This window comes from Drosophila elegans, unplaced genomic scaffold (genome assembly GCF_018152505.1).
Source record: "Drosophila elegans isolate 14027-0461.03 unplaced genomic scaffold, ASM1815250v1 contig_183, whole genome shotgun sequence".
In the NCBI taxonomy this organism is placed as follows: Eukaryota; Metazoa; Arthropoda; class Insecta; order Diptera; family Drosophilidae; genus Drosophila; species Drosophila elegans.
In genome coordinates, this window is record NW_024545550.1 from 11,610,477 (window position 1) to 11,631,947 (window position 21,471).

At 38.7% G+C, this 21,471-nt stretch overlaps 4 protein-coding genes across 5 annotated transcripts; 2 read left to right on the forward strand and 2 right to left on the reverse strand.

The window, feature by feature from the left end:
- Window positions 1-1,852: 1,852 nt before the first annotated feature.
- Window positions 1,853-4,276, reverse strand: LOC108144507 (RNA polymerase II-associated protein 3). Its single transcript, XM_017269441.1, has 6 exons — window positions 4,036-4,276; window positions 3,715-3,983; window positions 3,448-3,656; window positions 2,467-3,137; window positions 2,127-2,412; window positions 1,853-2,060 (listed from the first exon to the last, which is right to left on the reverse strand). Exons 1-6 carry the CDS (start codon window positions 4,189-4,191, stop codon window positions 1,969-1,971), a joined length of 1,683 nt encoding a protein of 560 aa, XP_017124930.1. The 5' UTR covers window positions 4,192-4,276; the 3' UTR covers window positions 1,853-1,968.
- Window positions 4,277-4,350: 74 nt separating this feature from the next.
- LOC108144509 (dnaJ-like protein 60) lies at window positions 4,351-5,602 on the forward strand. The gene is made up of 4 exons (XM_017269444.2): window positions 4,351-4,524; window positions 4,585-4,696; window positions 4,750-5,078; window positions 5,372-5,602. Exons 1-4 carry the CDS (start codon window positions 4,472-4,474, stop codon window positions 5,538-5,540), a joined length of 663 nt encoding a protein of 220 aa, XP_017124933.1. The 5' UTR covers window positions 4,351-4,471; the 3' UTR covers window positions 5,541-5,602.
- A 108-nt stretch (window positions 5,603-5,710) lies between these two features.
- Window positions 5,711-6,236, forward strand: LOC108144510. Its single transcript, XM_017269446.1, has one exon. It carries the CDS (start codon window positions 5,750-5,752, stop codon window positions 6,113-6,115), a length of 366 nt encoding a protein of 121 aa, XP_017124935.1. The 5' UTR covers window positions 5,711-5,749; the 3' UTR covers window positions 6,116-6,236.
- On the reverse strand, window positions 6,135-20,749 carry LOC108144508 (dopamine N-acetyltransferase). Of its 2 annotated transcripts, none has more exons than XM_017269443.2 (4): window positions 20,443-20,749; window positions 8,508-8,681; window positions 7,401-7,553; window positions 6,135-6,802 (listed from the first exon to the last, which is right to left on the reverse strand). In XM_017269443.2, the coding sequence occupies exons 2-4, from the start codon at window positions 8,640-8,642 to the stop codon at window positions 6,368-6,370; spliced, it is 723 nt and encodes a 240-aa protein (XP_017124932.1). In that variant the 5' UTR covers window positions 8,643-8,681; window positions 20,443-20,749; the 3' UTR covers window positions 6,135-6,367. The 2 variants fall into 2 exon arrangements, with proteins under 2 accessions (XP_017124932.1, XP_017124931.1); XM_017269442.2 differs by lacking the exon at window positions 20,443-20,749 and adding an exon at window positions 9,729-10,247.
- Window positions 20,750-21,471: the final 722 nt, after the last annotated feature.

A 21,471-nucleotide genomic window follows, 5' to 3' on the forward strand; every position in this document is an offset into this window, starting at 1 on the left:
TAACTCTGTTTTAAAATAATTCATATGAATTGTCTTAGACTAATCTTGCATTAAAACAGTAAGCGAAAGTTAGTAAATTAATTTCCTATTTATACAAAAATATGGAATTATTTTAGACTAACCAATATGCCACTACGCTTGCAGATCGATAAAGCGGTATTAAAATATTGCAAAGGGACTACAAAATTTAATAAAATGTAAATGTAAATGCAAAACAAGAAACTAATCTTTCTAATACGGATTAAAAAATTACACATATTAATGTCCAATTTATTATTTAGTATGAAAAGCAAATTACTACTATGTTTTTTTACAAAGGTATATTTAGCATAGTAATCGAAAACTAGTAAGATTTTGTGTTAATTTATATCTTAGTTTGTTAATTTAAGCTAATAATAAACAAATAAAATAAAGTCCTTAGTATACAAACAAATTATTATTTCTAACGAACTCATCTTTTTGGCATTGGAATAAAATAAAAATTAATAAAACATGTTGGAGCTTTATTTTAATTTTATTTTATCTAGAAAACACAAATTTTGATTTAGCTAAAATTTAAAAATTAATTTATTAAGCTAGAAGCTACTAAGCTATAAAGTAATTTTGACTTTTTCACATTAGCATCTTTTTTCATTGATATTAGTTATATTTTGTTATAGTTCTTGTAGCCAATTTAAATAATAAACAAAAAATAAAAAAAAAAAACAAAAAATGTAAAAATAAAACTATGGCTTAAAAGTATTGTTAAAGTGGTTTTGAAAAATCTTAGCCAAAAATGTTTTGTAGCATTCTTAGAATTGTAACAACTTGTTTATAAATCTGACTGTTAATTTTTTCTTCAAATAAGTACAAATAAATAAATTTAAAACCGTGAAAACATTCCAGATTTCGAAAGTGTGACGAACTAATGTTTTTCTTAAAAATTACACTGGCATACAAATTCAAATCAATCCTCCTTTTCTGGTGCAGTTGGACTCCCTTACACAAAAAATTATACTTAAAATTGTAATAAACGTTTTTCACCTGATTTCATGCCTGTTTAATTTTTATCTCTAGTTCTGATTAACTGATTTAATTCAGAATGATAGATATGGAGATAATGTAATATTAATAATCTGTAAAATTTAGTAGAGTACTGAAGAATTTTATTTTTTTTTATATTTTAAAAAACGGTTTGATACCCTGTAAACTTAGTATTCCTTGGAATCCACCACGGCTTGCAGCTTTTCGGGGGCCAAGTGGAGCGGCAACCCTGGTCAAACCGCTCTCGCGGCGAGAAATTGATAAATCGCAGCCAGCGTTTGTTAAGAAAAAATGTAAATTAAATTATAACTAGCGTCGCCAACAATGGGATTAAGTAAAACCCGGCCCCTGTGCTTAGTGCACCAGCTCTCACGCAATTAGCGTACCGCCTGAGCCCCTTGGCCCGCGATTCTCTGCGGGATCGGGCTGGTGCTGCCCGGTTTGTGCCCCTCCACCCGACCCCAAGTCGCCTCCTCCGGCGGGTGTCGCTGTAATGATATGTGCGCGGATCGGATCCCCCGAATGATCAGCGCTTCCAACTTAACGTCGCTTAATGGAGTTGTTGTTCTTGCTGGAAGGCCCATTTTAGGTGGCTTCGCAGATTGAATTAATCCACTGATTTATGTAAATTACACTAATTCGTATTACTCAATTGGTTATTCAATATTCATGGTCTGGCAGAGCAAGAACGGTTTTGTTTGCTCAAATGTTATTCTGCATATTGAATATTGGGCTTATACTGACTTCAAAGATGAGTCACATGACTGAGAAACATGACAACTAGCGTAACTAATGCCCATCCAAGCCAAAGAAACAAATACACTTCGCATTCTTTGTAACATATTGGGGATCCTATCAACACATCCTCTCTATATTTGTAATGTTTGTTTTTGAGCTAACAATTTGAAGCAACATAAGTACATTTAAACTTGAAACATTGGGGTTTTAGGCCACCTCATAGTCCTTCGATAGCTTATCCAGCACAGCCGGATTTTTGTTGGGCCAGTTCTTGATGGCACTGAAAATAGATTTAACCACTGAAAAGAAAGTTATGTTATACGTTTACTCATAAAGTAGATAGGCATATTGTTTCTAGTTCTTACCCTTTTTCTCCTCCGCTGACATGAACATGGCCAAAATGGTGAACTGATCATTTTTGCTGACCTCCTGAAGGACAGCAGCCGTGGTTGGCTCCTTATTTGGTACATAATATTCCTGAACGGTGCGCAACAGACCCGAAAATGTATCCGAATCGAAACCTGCTCCCAGGATCTTGCACAGATTCGACACATTAATGGATTTTAAATACTGGTACTTCTGAGGAGCACTAAGCTCCTTCCAGGTGACATGGAACTGCGCTGTACCCGTGGGCGCAGGCGGCACAGAGGGCTAAAAAAAATATTGGTTAGATACCAGTTTAGTTTTCGCTACAAGTGAACTCACATCCAACGGACTGGCTGGCATTTCGTTGTTCTTTAAATTTGGGTCGACCTTTTCAGTTTGAATTGAGTTGACTGTTGCTGCCTTGTCTTCTATGCTGGATTTTTCAGTTTTTTTTGTTGGGGAGACGGGACCCTGAACTTTGGGCACCTCGACTGCCACTTTAATGGGTGAACTTGTTACACTTTGCTTCTCGACTTCTGCCTTATTTTTTGTATCCTTGGACACCGCCTCGACTGGATCCTCTTTGGGTGAACTCTGTTTGGTTTCGTTCTCGACTTCTGCCTTATTTTTTGCATCCTTCTTAATTTCCTGGAATACCGCCTCGACTGGATCTGGTTTGGGTGAAGTCTGTTTGGAATCCTTCTTTGCTTCTTTGGGGGCCTCAACAATTGACTGAGCTTTGGGTGGACTGGGCTTTACTTGATCCTGCTTTGCATCCGCCTTCTTGACCTCCTCGAATGCGCCACAACTGCTATTGAAAATCTTGTCTATGTCCTCATCTGAGATGCGTAGTTTGTTGGTGTCATCGCTGCTTCCACGAGGAGATACCACATCCACAATGGGCACACGGCGCATAGCCTTTTTGGAGCGCTTATAAACTGGCTTCTCAAAGGGCAAGATGTCAATCAAGCCAGGACGATCGGGATTAAAGTTTGGTCCGCTTTTGGTGGCTAAAGGAATAATAAGGAATATAAGTAAGTATTTGGAAAGTTGTTTGTTAATTAACTTGTATTTTTAGTATTTGTAAATTTGTTTGTTAATTAACTAACATAAGCCATAGTTCTTTAATAAAAGTGATTAAATTAATGTTTTGTTAAAGTTACCAGGCTACCTATACGTAGTAATAATTATAATAGTTATTATTAGTAAAATAATTATTTTAACACAATAATAAGAATAAACCAATCATTCTTAATCAGATTTGTTCTTTAAAACCAAGCAGTAACAACAGTAAGTGAGCATTACTTTAACTATGCTCACCGTGCTTGCGCAGACGTTCGTTGATCCTGGCCAGGCTCGTTTTGGCTTCGATGTTCTTGGGCTCGATGGCCAGCACCGTGGTGCAATCCTTCAGGGCTTCCATATTGTTGCCCAAGGACTCGTTGGCCTGCATTCGCCGGTAGTAGGCCTTCACGCAGAGCTTATCCAGCGCAATGGCGGCCTCACAGTCCTCCACGCACATTTCGAAACTACAAGGACATGTGGGCTAAGTTAAGAAGGTTCTAGAATGTTCTAGGGTGGACCTACCGCTCCTGCTTGATGTAGCACAGGGCCCTGTTTATATAGTAAATAGGATCGTGGGGATAGGCGCCAATGGCCGCCGAGTAGGCTACAATGGCCTTGTCGTACTCCGCCTGCTTGACATAGGTATTGCCGCGATCCTTGATGTCGTTGGCCTTCTTGTGCTGCCTGGCCACAGGATCCAGGGGCAGATCCTGCTTCTCCGTGGGCGTGCTGGCCGCCGAGCTGCTGGGGCTCTCCTTCTCCGACTTCCCGTGACTGCGCACTGGCAGGTTCTGCAAGCAAAGGATTGTATTTCCCGAAATAATCAGGCCATTTCAAGCTCACCTTATTGGCGGCAGACGCCGGCGCCTTTTGCAGCTCCTTCTCCTTGCTCTTGATGTCCCGCTCCCAGGAGTACAGGTCCTTTACGGAGTTCTCGTAGTCCTTGGCATTCTGGCGCACCTGGCGCTGCAATTCGAAGGCCTTTTCTGCACCGCTCATGTTGCTTTCTTTGTCAATTAGTAATCAAAAAATATTGAATGCAATTTTTGTTATTTCTGTTGCTAGCGCTCACTAAAACGGTCTGGCAGCACTGCCTGGCTATCGATAGTTGCTGTTTCATTGGCCAGGGCTGCAAACTTGTTTTGGCTTGCTAACGGCGTTGCCAGGTCAAAAAGCCCTGGAAACAGCTGTTTTGTGTTTTTATATAGTTTGGAAATTTATAGCTCAAAATTATGGTTACTGACACAGATAAACCAAATTAATATTTACCTATATAACAATGCTGAGGCTGTACTTTTCGACCCGTTCAGGAGGTGGCTCCTATAGGCGTAAGTAAGGACTCGCGCTGGTTGCACTGTTGTTATGTAAAGTAAATATTTGCTCACTGCGCAGTTTTTCCCACGAAAAGCCCAAAAAACCGGAAACGCACTATGAAGTTTTGAATATACGCCACGATTGCAGCACCCAGGATGTCCGCAATGCCTTTGTCCAGCTCTCCAAATTGGTGGGTAACTTTCAGATTACTCGAAAACCTGTTTAATTAGGATATTCCTTTAGTATTATCCAGATGTCAAGAGCAATGCTGTGTGTCCCGAGAGAACAGCTCGATTTGTTCAGATTTCCGAGGCTTATAAGACCCTGATAAAACCGCAAAAGCGGCGGGATTACGACGACAGCCTGCTGTGGCAGCCAACCCGCTCGGATCGCAGTCCTGTGGGCGAAACCGTCAATCCCGGCCAACCGTGGGATGTGAAGCCCAACTATGATCCCAATCCAGGACCCTACTATGGCATCCGGGGTCTCAAGAGGGTCTCCAACTGGCAGGTGGCCCTGGTTTTAATGACCCTCGGAATTTTCGGAGCACTCTTTGGCTTCACCTCTGTTAGGTGAGTGTTTTACTTAAGGGGTTATCCCCATTTGCAGGGCCATCAAATTGGCTAGTTTCGGAATTTTTGTATTAAAAATATTGTGTAACTATGTATGTGATAAGTACATTTTCTTTTTTTCTGTTTTTTTTTGTTGTGGTGACCAATATTCTAAATCATTCTATACTCATAAATTTTATTTACATTTTCTTTATATTAAAATACATTCGAATCTTTACATAGTATCATCACTTAAAAACAAATTTTAATTAAAATAACTTAATTGAATTTTCACCTATGGCAAACATTTACAGGCACTCCTTTCACCTGAGTCGCCAGCTCCAGGACGAGATCTCCGCCGAGGCCAATTCCCACCATGCAGCCGTTGTGGCCGATGCCCAGAAATACGGCAACGAGGAGCAAGTGCGTCGCATGGTGGACCGCATGTCCCGGAGTCCCTTCAACCAGACGTCGGCTAAGTAGTCGGTCGACTTGCTTGATTGTTTTCGGCCAAATTAAACGTGAAAGCAGATAGATATTTTAAATACTTTTAGTTTTGGTTCAAGGCAAAGCAAAGCAAACGAGTTAGTGTTTTTGGCCAAAATGAAACAGTTTCGTTGGCCTTCGCAGGCGATTTGCAAACTGTGCAAACAAACAGGGAGCGACTACTTAAGCACTCCGGTGGCATCCATATGCTGTACATTGCCAGCGATCGTACTACCAACATGAAGTCAATTATTCGGATCGGCGGCCTCTGTCTCGTGGTCTTCGTCCTCAGCAACCTGGATGTTTTGAGGGCGCAGTATACTCCTTCCTCCTCCTCTCCGAGTACTTCTAGCCAAGGTAACCCCAAGCAGGTGTACGTATCGAATCTCACGTATACGGTTTCGAGGAAGATCCGTGTGGGCTCCACAACGGTCAGCAGCACCAGAAGCCGGAGTTCCAGGACCAATAGCAACCGGAAACTGAACGCCAAGAGGAGCCAGGCCAAACGCAGCCAGAGGGCGAACCGGAAGTCCGACAACCGGAAGTCGAACGCCCGCCGGGTCAGGGGTTAAACTCTCATCCAAGGCATTGTTTTTGTTTTAAGACAATTGGTTTTTATTTTGAGCTCGTTCTAAACACAAAACACTTAAGTTTACCGTCGCAACGGGCGAATTAAATTAGATAAATACGTAACTTGTACTGTTTGTTTATGCTACTCTGAATCGAAAGTGGAGACACTTGACATGGAACTAACCGGGAACCCGCCACCGAACTACAAACTAAAGAATCACATAGTACACATACAAAATCCAAATGCAGATCATCTACAGCTTTGTCTGAGCCGCCTTCGCGGTGGTCACCTCCTTGGCCATCACCTGGATGCCGACATGTGGAGCCGCCGGCTTGAAGATCACCTCCCCGTGGGGTTTATAATCGGCGAACTGCAGGCTGAACACCTCGTGGAAGCCCAGCTTCTCCATCACCCGGGCAGAATAGTGGCTGGAGCAGAGCACATGGTACACATTGATCCCGTTCTCCCTCATGTACTCGTATGCCCGCTCCGTCAGGCGACCGGCGATGCCCAGGCCGCGATAGTTGGTGTCCACCGACAGGATCTTGCCGTCCAAAATCAACTCCTCGTCGGGATAAATGTCGAAGATGTTGAACTTCTCCTCCACATGGTCCATCAGCGATAGGATCTTCTTGAATTTGGGATGATCGCAAGAATCGGCCGCCTTTTCGGGCACATCATCGGGGGACTGTTGGTAAATCAAAACAAAATTAGTCAGGAATATGTATGTATTACATTACATTACACTTGTCATTTGACTATTTCCAGAATTGACTTTGATAAAGCATACATCATATAGTCAGCAATAGGTATCATTACATTACATCATTGGAATAAATCCAAGTATTTCCTACTCAGTTTGCCTTTGATGTTTAACTATTGCGGTTTTTAGTCATTTTAAATAAATAAATTAATAAATCATAAATCATACATAACTAGTCAGGAATACGTATGTTATTTTATTACACTGGTGAAAAAACGTATTAAGTCCAAGTATTTCCTACGATTTTAAGTTATTTTAAATATATAAAAATATAACATTTGTCATTTGACTATTTTCGGAATTCATTTAAATATACTAAAATTTAATTTAAAAATTAACCAAATTAAATTTAAATACATTTTAAATGTACTACTATTCACATTCATTTAAATATTAACACATTAAATCACGGAATGCATTGCATTTTGAATTTAAATATGAAATATAACAATTTGGAGTCAATTAGCTGATACATTTTTTTTTACCACTCCATATTGTTTTATCAGTGTATAACTTTACTTACCGGACGTCTCATTAGTCCATTAAGGAACAGGCCTATAATTTCGCCCTTCTTGTTGACCGCCTTGTAGGAGCAGTTGTCGGTAAGTGGCTTCAGGGAATACTTCTCCAGCTCCTTGCACTCGCCAAGATCAAGAAACGTATTCAGGGGCTCATCCTGGGAAATGTTTTATAAAATTGTTAGATCAGCATTCTAGATTTCCAACCATTAAGCCACCAAATTGCTGATCAATCTGAAGATCTCTCAACTCAACAAATTACCAGCGCAATTGCGCGACACGATCGTGGAATTGATCAGCAATTCAAATGATTAATGCATGCGTGTGCTGAGGCGAGATTTTCTAATAATTTATGGAGACAGTTTGTGGATTGCGAACGGAACTCGATTTGCATATTGCCATTATAGCCGGAGGGAGGCGTTGGCCATTGAGGCGTGTCATGCATACAAATTCGCACATACTTTTTTTTACATTTAAATATAGGTTTTGATTATCCAATGGATGTTTGGTCTTTGGAGGGGGTGCCTTCTCATTGGCCGGCTTTGGACTAGAACCTGATCAAGGCAAGATCAAACGAGCATATATAATGGTTTCATTGGATCGTCAAGAGTCGTGATGCAAGACCAGCTGAAAATTAGCGTTAGCCGTGACATGGATCATGTCAAAAGACCTCACGACAGCCGAATACTTTGCTCCGAATTTCGAATTCCGAATTGCGAATAACAATTCCCGGGGATGGGGATTGTGATTGTGATTGGGAGAGTGAATTCCCCGCGATTAGTCAACGCATAACTTAATTAATTCAACTTTTAGTGTGCGAATTTCGAACTGAATTAAAGCCCAATTAAGCCGATCGCCGTGCTAATTGCAATTCGTTGGAACATTATTCAAATTCACCTTTGTGCTGCCTTTCGAATCCAGTTATTTGGCAGACATAATGGAAGATATAAATTCAGAACTCCCTAATCGCAAAGCCAGGTGTTCGTTCGGCTTGATTGGCTTTGGATTTTGTGATATGCAAACGAATCTAAAATTCCCCAGCGATTACAATACAATGAAGGCGATGGTGTATGGTGTATGTGGGTAATGTAGGAAATTAGAATCTTACTCACCTTAAAGAAAAAGGTCTTGAGCATGGCTATGACCGCCTCCCCATCCTCGGGTGTGATCAGTTCGATGGTATAGGGGCAGTCCTTATCGATGGGCTGCGTTGAGGCTTTTCCCGAAACACTTAAAGCGTCCTCCATTTTCTGTGTCAGCCGGGAAATCGGATATAAGTCGTTCAGCTGCAAATGCCCCGGCAGACAAAACAAATCGTTCAGTTATTATTATTATTATTATTGTGGCTGGGGCTGGGCATGAGTTTGAGGTGGAGGAAAGACGAGCGGCAGGCATATAGAAAACATTATTATTTATGGCTCTTAGATGAAAGGCGTTTTAATTTGTTTTGTATATTTTGTAGCACATGTAGCGACGCGACGCCATCCCCGTGCATTTTCATTTTCACTTCCAATTTCCACCGACTATTTATTTTTTTGAAATTTTGTATTTTGTTTTCATGTACGCCACCGACAGGAGCCATAAATTATACAACTGAAATTAAGGTCGCCGTCGTAGTGTACTCTAAAAACATTTAGCATTTGACTATCTGAACAGGAGGATTTTGTCATCATATTGTCGTGAGATGGGATTATCTTTTACTGCTTAATATAAACACTTTAATGACCTTAATATAGTTTGTTTATTATGTTATAATTGTCATAAATATTATTCATATGTATTAAAACATATTTAACAATAGATATTGTCTAAAGAGTATGGAACTTTTAATGAAATAAGTTTTAAGACTTGTTTATACAGCTGTTTTGGTAAAAATTTGGAAACTTAAACTAATATTTGCTTAAGTTTTAGGTCTCAAATCAATCTTAAATGGAATATTTTTATTTATGAGTTTTTGTAATATGTGCATAACTGCATAATTTCTTCCCAAGTGTTTATTTCTCCATTTTGCTTTGAGGATCATTAAAATCACGTTTCATGAACTTATGCCCCATAAATGCCAAGCACACTCGCAGACGGACCATAAAATCCATCCAGAAAATATTTGGAAAATTCGCACATGCCAAATTACAAAACAAGCTGCTTTGGCCTTTGAATTTTGTTTACTTCCACTTCTGACTTCAGGCGCGACCTCCTCTATTATCTATTATTGGATGCCCCACTGGTATTTATAGAGCTTTTCACTGCCACCCAAGGTGTGGGTGGTGGTTGGTCATTGGCGGTGGGTCAGGGTGTTTGGAGAGCTAAGATCGGTGATCTATAGCCACACTTACCCCACATCTGGAATCGAGCATTATGCTGGATATCAGCGACTGATCTGGCAATTTTTGCACTTCCATTTTAGCTTTAATGCTTTCTTTTGTTCTACGTTCTACGGCAAACAAATGTTTTTGGGGCCGAAGAAAAGGGGGTGGAGAATTGGGGATTGAGGAAAATTTATGGCAAATTTTTCCCTTCTTTCGGTTTTTTGTTGGCGCGCACGTTTTGCGATGTTTTGTTTATTTCGCAGCCGACGAATCTTTGTTTGTATTTGACGCTGTTTGGCTTTTAATTTGACTTTGCTTTGATAAACAGTAGAGTACACAGGCACACACACAATCCGCGAGCCTAAAACTCAGACGCGGCACAAGATTAATGATGAATGAATGCGATTTATGACCCGAGATCCTTTGGTCCTTCGCTTTGGGGTTGGGGGAAGTGGATTTGCCTGCGAGCAAACAATGAATGGCCAGACATCGGCCCCGTTTGCACTTTATATAGCCAGCGGATCGTGGCGAGAGAACACTCATATGTATATATACATATATATACGGATTCGATCTTAGCACCGAGCCTCGCACCGCCGGCTGTTTATTCGCGACTGAGAGAAGCGAAAAGCGCTGGATAAAGCTGAAGCCAACCGCCGGCGGTCGTTCGATCGCTTGGCTATATGGGTTATATGGCCATATCGCATCGTCTATTTGCTCAAATACTCGTATGCTCACATATCTCTGTCACAGAGAGGAAACGTGACTGCGACCGGTTGCCACTCTCTTTCGAGACCGATCGAGTTTACAGCCGTTTCCTGGACTTTCCTAGATGGGTCTTTCCCTTTCGCCACTTCCGCTGAGCTATATGCTTATAGCGCTGCGCTCTGCGGTCTGCGGTCACTGCTTCTTGACATTTTCCTCTTGCCGAATTAAACAAAAAAAAATATCAAAAAATATAAAAATAAAAAGCCACAAGCAAACAGGTTCGAAATTAGTGCACTGCTGTTGAGAGGCTTCAGATGTGCTAACTATCAAGGTCAGTTTGCCAGGGGACCAGTTGAAGGAGGAGCTCTCTTTTAACCCAGTTGTTCAACAGGAAGATCGTTATGAAAAGATAGCACGTACAATATTTACTTTCTCTAAGCAAACTGGATTTCTATATGAATTTTAATTAAGTTGTTGTAACTAGAAGCATGAGTTGGGAAATATATAAATTGTAATTCCTTTGAATATTGGTACATTAGTTCTTTTTGGATAAGATCCATGTGAGAAATCACTTTTACAATTTCCCAAACTTGGATGTTAATGTGTAAGTTTAAATGTATTTACAGATTTTCTTATGAAATTCCAAAGGTTTTATGACTCAATAAATAATAAAATTTTAATTTATAAATACAACCGCATATTTTAAGCTATTCAATGCTGTTCAATTTAAAGCCCTTTTTAAACAGTGATTTTACGTTTAATTACATTTCAAAAAAATTCTATAAAGTAACTGAAAAACTGCTGGAATTAAATGTGTGACTTGCTTATGAAATGGAATTATAAAACTATCAAATTAAAAGCGAATAAATTCATATAAGTCCCATTAGTCCCATTAATACCCCAATTAAAGCATTTACAAATTAAAATATGAAAAATATATGTCAAGATGCACACCCTCCTCTGCCACTTTCTCATTAAGGCCCACAGGGCGTATGAGTACTGCTACAACTTGGAATGTTTTGAATAGTACTGAGTAAACATACCAAAGGGGCACACCTCCTAAAAACTTAAGGCAATTAAAACCCACACGGCGTATGCGTACTATTCCGTCCGTGAATGATTTTCCCGCCGCAGTCCGGCCGAGAATCCCGTTCTGTTTTTGTTTACTTTACGCTCGCAGCTGTCGCATATATTTTTTTTTTTTTGGCCGTGCAAACGGGCAAAAACGGAGCGCACGCCGCTAGCTCAATTAATATGCGACAAAAGAAAGAAACACAAAAGCTATCGAGCTATGGCTGTGGCTATAGCCATTGTGGAGGTCTCTCACACTTTTACGTTTCAAAATCGGGGGATCCATCGGATCGGCGGGGCATATTTACATTCTTCGCGGTCTCAATCGGTTTGTTTAATTTGGCGCGCGCTCTCGATCGCCCATAATTATCATCTCTCCGATTCTTCCACATTATTATCACAGTATTATTCCGACTATTAACTCCCTTGATTGCCTAAAAAAATTCCCACAGATTTTAACATATTTTGTTTATGGATTGTGGCTTTGTGGCCCGCAATTAGCAGCCAAAAAATAAAATGCAAATTGTCACCAAAACTGTTTATCATGCACAATCGTAGGAAACTTTTCATGGATAATTTTGTTTACATTATTTTGGCTTATTATTTTAGTCAGCGGTTCACTCTGTCTGGTTTTTTTGTGGCTTTCTGCTCGGGAAACTCGTTTTCGGTCAGCTGATCTGGCCCACTCAACTGTGGAGTACTAAATTTATCTCAAAAGGTACAACAAAGTCGCGCCCCTTTTTAAAAGATTTCCTTTCTTTTCACGGGATGGGATGACTCAATTTTTGTCGTTTGGGTGCAGGTGCAATTTTTCGGTTTTATTTATAATTGCAACCACATTTGCGGCTGTATCCGGTGAGTGACTAAAACTTTATACGTCTCTTAATTAAGGAACAAGTGTTTATTTTTGATTTAATAGGTCCGCTTGCACTTCTGTATTTAAAATATTGATTCCCTCTTGCAGTTTCCATTTGGCGCCGTCATGCTCCTAATGATCCTCAATAAATAACTTGAACGTCGTCTAAAGTACGAGTTTATTTAGCTGCCAAAATTGTCGAACGGTGGCTGAAACCAGTTTGCAACTTGTGTGGGGTCTGTGGCATTATGCACACCGATATCGAACTAATTGACAGTTACAAATGTTTTACGACATCATAACTTACTTATACGCATAAGTTAAATAGTTGGTCGACCCCCCGTAATTATTCAGTCAACAGTAAAGAAATAAATTAAAGTTTAAGCCAATAAAAAGTACATTGTGTATTTAATTTGTACGTTGTTCAGTTTTAATTTCTTAACAGAAATGACAGCAATAAATCTGTTCTATAGAAAGTCATTTGTTTACCATTTTTGTTTGTGAAAAATTCTCAGGTTTGATTTGAATTTATTCGGCAATATGTGGGATTTAATTATTTTTTCGGTAAACTAAATGCTAATTTAAGGGGTAAAAAGAGTCATACTTTTATTTATTATTTTAGTATTTATTTATTAATATTTTACCTTTCTTGGACCCACTGTCATCCTGCATAAATGATTAGGAATTCAAGCGCGATTAACGAAATGACAACAATAAAATTGTTTTATAGAAAGTCATTTGTTTAGAATGTTTCTGGTGAGAAATTCTCAGGTTTGATTTGAACTTGTTCTGCAGTATATGGGATTTAATGAGTTTTAAGGTTTTTTTCAAATAAAAGGCTACGTTTTCATTTCTCTCTATTTTAGTGTCCACTGTAAACCTGCAAGAGTGATATGATATTCTAGCGCGATTAACGACTTCAAAGTGCTCAAAGTGAGCGCCGTCATCGCCTCGTTGCGATTTTGTTTGCATTTGGACAATTAAAATCACATTAACGCCGTTTAAGTGAGCATTGAGATGGCTGGCAATTTGTAAATACAATCAAAATGATTGAACGTTTTGCCAAACGCTCGAAAGCAATGAAATGCTTTGATTTTATCTCTTGGCTTATCTTCAGCGAAAAACTTATTTACCTGTCTTGTCTTATTAACTGATCCAAAGTTAATTATTGTTAACTTTCCACAAGAACTATATTTAACTTGAAGTAGATCAAACGTTTAGTTTAAACTCGTTCAGACCAAGGCCGCATGCCATTTTACATCAGGTGTCAGCACTTGGGTCATTTATCAATATTAATTGATTAGTAAAGCATGTATTTCACAATTATTTAAGGAACACGTCAAAGCGATTAAGATTTCATATCATAGAGTGGGCGTCCTCCTATTAATTTAAATGCTAACTAAGCAACGAATACAGGTAGATTTTTCAAAGTCTACTGGTGTTTAATACCGTGCAACTTTACAAGCTGCAATTATATAGATTCTATTAAATTAATATTAATTTATTATCTTCCTGATCTCTTTAAAACATTTAATTGCGATCTAAATTGAACATGCATTTTATCATCGTTAGAAGGTAAAGCTTAAATCGAAATATGATTTAAGGAATCGCTTAGAAATAAAGGTTTAAAATATGATTTCACATGTAATCAGACGTACAATTACAAAAGGGCTTTAATAAAATCTAGTTAGCTGTTTACTGTATAACCTCCTTTTAAATATTATATGTTATGTGTAGTCTATCAAAAGTTTCTATAGCAAATACGAGTATACATCTTTTAAATGCAAATTATCCTGTCAAACCAAAGGTAAACTTCTTGGAAATATGATTTTAATTAATTTAATAATTGTTGAGTATAGATTGTTTTAGTTTAGATATGTTGTAAGACTTACACGTGTAAGAACCAATTAGAATATGCAAATATTTCTAGTAATTCATAATAGTATTTTTCACCCCCTGGACTGAACTGTGTGACGTACAATTAGTGACTGCTGTCATATAAATAACGACTTTTCATTTGCATTCGCCATAAATCATTGGGATCGTTGCACGTTATGCTGGCTTTGTAATCGGTACAAAACCGTTTGGAATAGTTCGGGTGTTTGAGCCATAAACTTGGCAGGTCTGTCACCAGCTTTTCCGACAGTCGCCACAAGCCGGAATTGATTTCCTACGGCGACGCCTTAATCGAATGGCCCACGGCCAAAACCCAAAGTGTGGACGGTGAACGGTGGACGGTGGAGTGTGGAGCTGGGCAATTTCGTGACTGGAAATCGAAAGCCCACATCCGATATGCAAGTGCAGCTGGAGGGGTTCGAGACATGACATTGAAACTTTGATTCAGCCTTAGAACTTCTAGTCTAAAGCCGCTGAAGTCGCTAAAGCCGCCTAATCGAATTAGCCAAACCACCACCCTCCACTTGGATAGTAACCAGCTCCGGTTGTCTGTCTGTCCGGATTCGGGTTCGTGGGTGGTGCCAGTTGGTTAAAAGTTTTATAAACCTTCGCTGGTACAAAGGGGCATGCTCGCCTCGGACTTGAAATACTCAACAAAACAGTACAAATGGGTTGTATATCGTCTCATTATGGGGAAGACTTGTTCAAATCTTATTATGCTTAATAAATATCATAAAACACACAAGATTGGCTATTAAACATATGTATATAGCATATGAACAAATTATTTCCACACATGATTAAAGTATTATTACTAAGACTTGAATTTAATTAAACATTTATATTGTCTTGTTCATATACTATTCCTATTTTTGTATATTATATAATATTGTAAATAAATAAATTTTTACTTGTGTGCTATTTGTTTTGTTATATGATATCGTTCTCCGTTTTGAATAAAATTTAAAGCATTATTGGTTTGTTTTTATTATGTCATAAAACTTAGAAACAATAACTTTAATTAATATTGTTTTTGGTTGTTCAAAATGTAATCTATCAATCAATATTATAATTATTTATTTAAGAGTTAATATTCTTAAGCAAATTAAATTTTGATTTTTGTTTCGAATCGTACAAGTTGCAAGATATATTTTACATTTTATGTTGTTTGTTGATAATTTTTGCCTACAATTTTTTACGTATTATTAATTATTAATTTTTAGTTATAGTTATTTCTCATTAAATAAGGACAAATAAGGCATACTTTTGGGGCTATCCCGAAGCTCAGTTGCAATTGCTAAGTAAAAAGTAGTCGTTGCGTTGACTTCAAACGCTTAAATCCGCTTCTTGTGCTGGCTAACGTTGCATTCTAAACACATTAAAATTAATCTGCTCTTATCTGAACAAAGTGCACGAGTGGTAAACACAACACACAGTTTGAGCGAGTGAAACGGAAACGAACCGAATTGTTTATCGGGTTATGTTACTTGCACCAGCACTTCGAGTGCTTTGGCCATTTGAGCATTTCAATTCAATGCAAATGGCTGGCTTAATTGAACAGCGGATATGCAGCGTATGCGATGCATTTCATTTACATAAACGAGCTGGCACCCCAACTAAGTTCCATCTGCAAATTACCCATTTAAGTTGTAAATTGCATTTTGCCCATTCCCACAAGCAAACTTCATTTAAATTCATAACAGGCCCGGGCAATTTCCTCGCCCTGAATTTCCATTTCCAATCGCATTTGGCTGGTCACAGACGAAAAGGATGTCTGAAGCGCCAGTCCACATTCCCAACCAATTCAATCTGGGCTAGTTACCATTGAAATGCAAAAACCTCAGCAACCCGTCTGATAATTTCTGCCAACTGCCAGGACAAAAAGCTGGGAAAAATCATGGGTGGGAGTAGAGAATCTGCTGCTGTTGCAAGCAACAGTGAACAATAAACTCTGGCATCCTCTAATCTGGCTGGCACATACATTTCCCTCGTTTTTTTCTGCTTTGTTTTTTGTATTCACCAAGGCAACGGATGCAATGACAACGACACATTGCGCATTCGCCGTGTGCGCCATGCTGAACACACACTGAGAAATACGTTTTGATCAAACACTTGTCGCTTATCAATTTGAATCTTTTCTAGGTAACTCTTTATTGTCGCATAACGTATTATCAATTAGCTTATCAAAAATATATTTTCAGGGGGTTAATCATATCTTTAGATAGAAAATACTGATACTCTTCTATAGGTAACTATTTATTGTGACATAAAATAACAATCGTATTCTCAACTTGCTTATCAAAACTGATACTAGGGTTACCTAACTCTTGATTGGGACATAACATGACAATCGTAAGTGGGGCTAATCAAATTTGTAGGCAGAATATATTGATACTTTTCTATGTAACTTTTGATTCGTTTATAAAAAAAATATTTTAACTATTTAATTTTTATATGAAGTTTCTAATTGAAATCTTCATCTGAATTATTTCAAATTCAAAATTCGAAATAGTAAAGCCTTGACTAGTTTAGCGTGCTTAAAAATTTTATAAAATTATATGTATACGTTGTAGCAAAAGATAAATATCTAAGTCTCGTTGTTTTATTCGTTTCAAATGATTTTAATTATCTAGATATTTCAATGACATAACTGATATAGTATTTAAAAATGTTCTAAAAAAAGCTAAGCTTTCAAGAGATTTTAGTAACAGGCTCTGAAAGCTGATTTAATACTTACAAATTTCTTAAACTTATTTCAGCTTAATATTGATTATTTATTATTATTAATTAAAAAACTGAATTAATTTAATGGCCCACAAATTGGGGTTTAAATATTTTAAAGAAAATCTCTATTGTTTTGAATTTGTATTCATTTTCATATATATTTTTGCCTGTGCAGAATACGGCACATACGGCATCGCAAATTGCTGGCAGGAAGCCAAGCGAAAGCCGTGCACCAGTGGGCATCATCATCATCATCACCACTGTGATTATCCTGCTATTTTGCCATCCTGCAGGAGGAGCAGCAGCATCCTCATTATGGCCATTGCCGCTCGGCTGCCTGGAGCAACAGAAGCGGCAAATTCAACGGCAGCAACGAAGGCAACGAAGGCAACAAGCTGACACTGTGACAATGTTGGCGCCATTTTGCTGTTTGTCTTTCCTCTTGTAATAAAACGACATCCTCCAGCCAGTTGGGTAATGGGATTGGGATTGGGATTGGCAGTGGGCTGATGGTGACTGTGACTCTTTGCCCGGCTGAAGGGTGTTTTAAATACTTCAGAGACGACGGGTCCTTCAGTCCTTCACAACGTAATCATCGTGAAAAGGCTTTTGTATGGCACGTAGTCGGAGGACGCTTTGTCAGTTTTGCCGGGGCGGCGTCTCTGTTGTCAGCACTTTGCTCGACTTTTGTTGACAGATTGATTTAGATGTGTTTTCATTGTTATTGTTTGGCCGGAGGGTCCTTTAAAGAAACCCGAGGAGTTGGCTTGTCCTTTTCGGCGCTGATTTTTGGGGGGGCATCATCGTCGCTTGAAGAGGCAACAAACAACATTTTAGCCTAATTGGTTGGCTCTTAAAGCGCTTTGACTAATTGACAAAAGGCTTTTCCCCGGGCTTACGGACTTAATGAACGTTCTGAATGGTTCCGACTCTGGTCCTGAAATATTCATGCACATTCATTTATTTAATTGAATGAGAAACGGCCCTCCATAACTCAGCCAGCGAGCACGAAAAGAAATCTGGTGGTCAGGCAGGAAAATGGGAAAACTTTTCTGTCTTTGGTGCATTTAAATCACGAAAATCTGTGCTGTAACCAATCCTTCGGCCAGAGTTTTTCGCAATTTACTCTTTGCTTGTTTGCTCTGCAGGGTCATTTACAGTCCAGCTTGGCTAACTTTAATTTTCAGCTTATTAAGTGGATTAAAAATATATTCATACTTATTTTTATCTTAATGAATTTGACTTTAGTTAAGAGCTATAGATCCACTAAATTATATTTTTTTAGGCTGGAGAATTTAAGAGCAAAAGAATTTGAAAAAATTAAGATTCCATCAGGAACTTAAGAGAGTAAATATTTTTATTGAAAGTAGTTGTATCCGAATAATGTCATAACTACAGAACTTTATTTATAAAATTAAAATAAAATATACCCAATTTTGAAAATTACATTCAATTTCTGGCCGAAGGTTCAACCCCTTTTAAGTTCGACTTATCGAAGTTCGCTTGTAATTAAATCCAATTAAATGGGCTGAGGTTTCTGTAACAAGTCGGGCGTCCAAAGCGCTCAGTCAGCTTAATTGGAGCGTATTATAAAGCCACAAAAACCCGCACGGCAGGAGCTTCAAATGGAATGAAATCCAATCAAATCGATACAAAATACTGTATAAAAGTTAAAGGTCGGGGCAGCCAGCCAGAATCCTGTTGCCCGATGCCAGGAATTTCTGTTATTTCTCTTCTCTTTTCTGCCTGCGGCATTGCTCATACGCAACGTTGCCCCCAAATCAATTGAAATAAATAGGATACACATGGTCCTGCCTGTGTGAGAGTGTGTGTGTGAGAGTGTGCTTTGTGGAAAGACGTTGTTTTCCACATATTTGTTTTTTCCTCCAGCTACCAAGGACTGTGATTTTCATTGCCCGTTTGCTGTTTCCTTGTATTATACTTATTTGTCTGCTTGTTATTGGCATCTCAGTCATGAGGTGGACTTTTGTGTCAAGCCAAGCGGCTTGTGTTTGTTTCTAAGCTCACTTATATTTTCAACAAATTGTATAAGAATTTTTATTTCTTATTGTGTTTTCTCTGTTTTCTGAACTCTGCAACATAACTAAACCTGTATATATTTTCTTTTCCTTTAATTTCAAAAAATCTATGGGAATGACTGTTGTTCAACCAATTTGGACCTCCAAGTGACTAAGCATTTGGAGTTTGCTAAGGACCAAACCATCCACCGGTCAATAAAGATCAAAACTTGACAGAACGGACTAGAGACTGGTTGCATTGACCAGGTATCGGTATCGGTCTAAACCTTCAGGCTAAGTTTCGGCTAAGGCCATTGTCCTCCCCATGTTAAACTGGAGAATAACTTGCTTGTGTTTCATCTCCTAAAAGGGTTCAAATTTGCATAACAAAGGCGCTAAGGAGGAAGCTGGGGGTTAAGTGCCACAATTATGTCGCAAATCGCGTGTTGTTTCAGGACACGGGAGTGCCGATACAGAGATCGCTTGCTTGATCACACGAACCGTCTGGCTAGACGTCTTAATACACCATTGGGTCGTCGACTTGTGGATTTTTGCATTATAAAATCATCTTATTATAATACTTAAGGTGCCCAGAAGAGAGAGCACCTTATACCCGAGTTTTTTGGGACCTTTGGATCCTTGCACACACGTTAATAAGGACTATTCTCGTGTGACGTGTAAAATTGCCTTCTGCAATTATTATCAAAAAAAAAAAAATAAAAACAGCTTAGTCGTGCGTGTAGACCACGATTAAATTTGGTCAATAGTCACGACCCACGGTCAGCGATTGAAAGCCTTTAAAGGGGCGCCGAGTCCACCAAGTTTGCCTTGGCAACGGGTTAAGTTACAAACATATTTCCGTATCGATGTGGAAAACTATACTTCTGCGTAGCACTATCTTAAGCACATATTACTGGAAACTATTGCCCGATTTGATAAGAAGGATGGTCTGTTTGTTCAATGCGATAAGAGAAATGTCTTATCAGAATTCCCAACCTTTAAAAAACAAATTTATGTCTGGCATACAACTTTGTGATTAAAACGTGTAGTCTCTCGCAACAAATGAGGGAAAATTTGCACAAAATTGATATAAGTACTTATTCCTTTACCTACTCTTTACAAATATTTTGAAAGCAGTGCTCTGCACATGTTGATGTAAACATTTGTATTTCTATAGGTTTTCACACAGTTCGTCAATTTGAATAATTTGATTTGGTCACTTGCCAAATAGTCGCCTCTTAGGCGCTTAAGTTTTCGCTGTTCACATTTAATTAGGACGTGTAGGCCGTTGGGAAACACTACGGACAGATGTCCGACAAATACGAGTATATATAGTTTATAGTGAGTTGTTCGTGTTTTATTCTGGCCGAACTTGAAATGGAAAACATTTGGCGGCAAAGTAAATGTCAACGCAGGGGGTTCTATAATTAAAATCGAACATAAAAATGTATTTTCGTCGGCAACTTACGCGTGAAATTGGCTAATAAGTGGGCCCTAAAACGCCGCCTTCTTTGATTTCGGTTGTTTGCTGTTATTTGTTGCAGACCGTCGAAATTTATGTTCGAGATTTGCGCCCGTTTCGTTCCGATTCGCCCGACCAAATGAACCGTTAGCACGTTTTTGAACAAATTCAGCTTTTACAGGCTTTCAAAAAGTATATATATGTATCGAAATATTATAAGAACAGAATTTCTCGTGCTTTTAGGGCCTACGCTGTTGGGAATGCGATGATTTTCGTGATATTTTTTAATGGCAAGCGACGACACATTGAAATGCATTGAGCAAATGAACGTTGCTTAAATAGTTCGCCGGTCGAACTCAAACTCAAACTCAGTCGCTTCCAATCTCTCTCCCAATCTGTTTTGCTCATTCATTGAGTGGATTTTAGTTCCTTGAGCTCCAAAGTTCTCTCTGCAGAGCACTCAATGTCAACAGCGGATTTGGTCAAATCAAATAATAAAGTATATGAAGTACCTAAAAGCATTTACAAAATTTTTATTTTATTCTGATTTGAATATAAATTATATCTCAACAAATAAAATTCAAGGGTGCCACAGAAATCACAAGTGATTTAAAGTCGCCTATTAAACTGCATAAAAGTATGCAACAGTAAAAATAAAATCCTTATGTTATTTCTATTAAAACAGTGGCGGATATACCAACAGTAAATTAACATAAGTGCTCAGCGAATTAACAATTGAGTAAAAACGCGATAAATTAGAGAGGTTTTGGAGCCGAGGGAGAGAAAGATAACAATTTGGGGAGAGAGAGCGAGTGAAAACGGGGACTCTGTTGTAAACAAACCAATCCAACCCCTCGATTTCAGTTTCCACTCGCATTTTTGATACTTGTAACACTCGGCTGGGTGGACAACCCCAAAATCCGTGGGGCGGGCGCTCAGTGATTTCGGAGTGGAAATGCGGAGTGAAAGCGTGAGCGAGCTTTTCCGTTTGCGATAACAGCGGTCGCAAATGCGCTTGATAAGATAGTACATTTT

Excerpts from the sequence above, each read along its gene's own strand:
- LOC108144510 (XM_017269446.1), top strand. The coding sequence starts at position 5,750 with ATGCTGTACATTGCCAGCGATCGTACTACCAACATGAAGTCAATTATT.
- LOC108144507 (XM_017269441.1), bottom strand. The coding sequence starts at position 4,191 with ATGAGCGGTGCAGAAAAGGCCTTCGAATTGCAGCGCCAGGTGCGCCAG. Across the intron at positions 3,138-3,447 it reads CGAACGTCTGCGCAAGCACG|CCACCAAAAGCGGACCAAAC; the intron begins GTGAGCATAGTT and ends TTATTCCTTTAG. Across the intron at positions 2,061-2,126 it reads GTCAGCGGAGGAGAAAAAGG|TGGTTAAATCTATTTTCAGT; the intron begins GTAAGAACTAGA and ends CTTTCTTTTCAG.
- LOC108144509 (XM_017269444.2), top strand. The coding sequence starts at position 4,472 with ATGCTGAGGCTGTACTTTTCGACCCGTTCAGGAGGTGGCTCCTATAGG. Across the intron at positions 4,525-4,584 it reads GGTGGCTCCTATAGGCGTAA|TTTTTCCCACGAAAAGCCCA; the intron begins GTAAGGACTCGC and ends CTCACTGCGCAG. Across the intron at positions 4,697-4,749 it reads TTGTCCAGCTCTCCAAATTG|TATTATCCAGATGTCAAGAG; the intron begins GTGGGTAACTTT and ends ATATTCCTTTAG.
- LOC108144508 (XM_017269442.2), bottom strand. The coding sequence starts at position 9,794 with ATGGAAGTGCAAAAATTGCCAGATCAGTCGCTGATATCCAGCATAATG. Across the intron at positions 8,682-9,728 it reads TGCTCGATTCCAGATGTGGG|CTGAACGACTTATATCCGAT; the intron begins GTAAGTGTGGCT and ends GGGCATTTGCAG. Across the intron at positions 7,554-8,507 it reads TCAAGACCTTTTTCTTTAAG|GATGAGCCCCTGAATACGTT; the intron begins GTGAGTAAGATT and ends AACATTTCCCAG.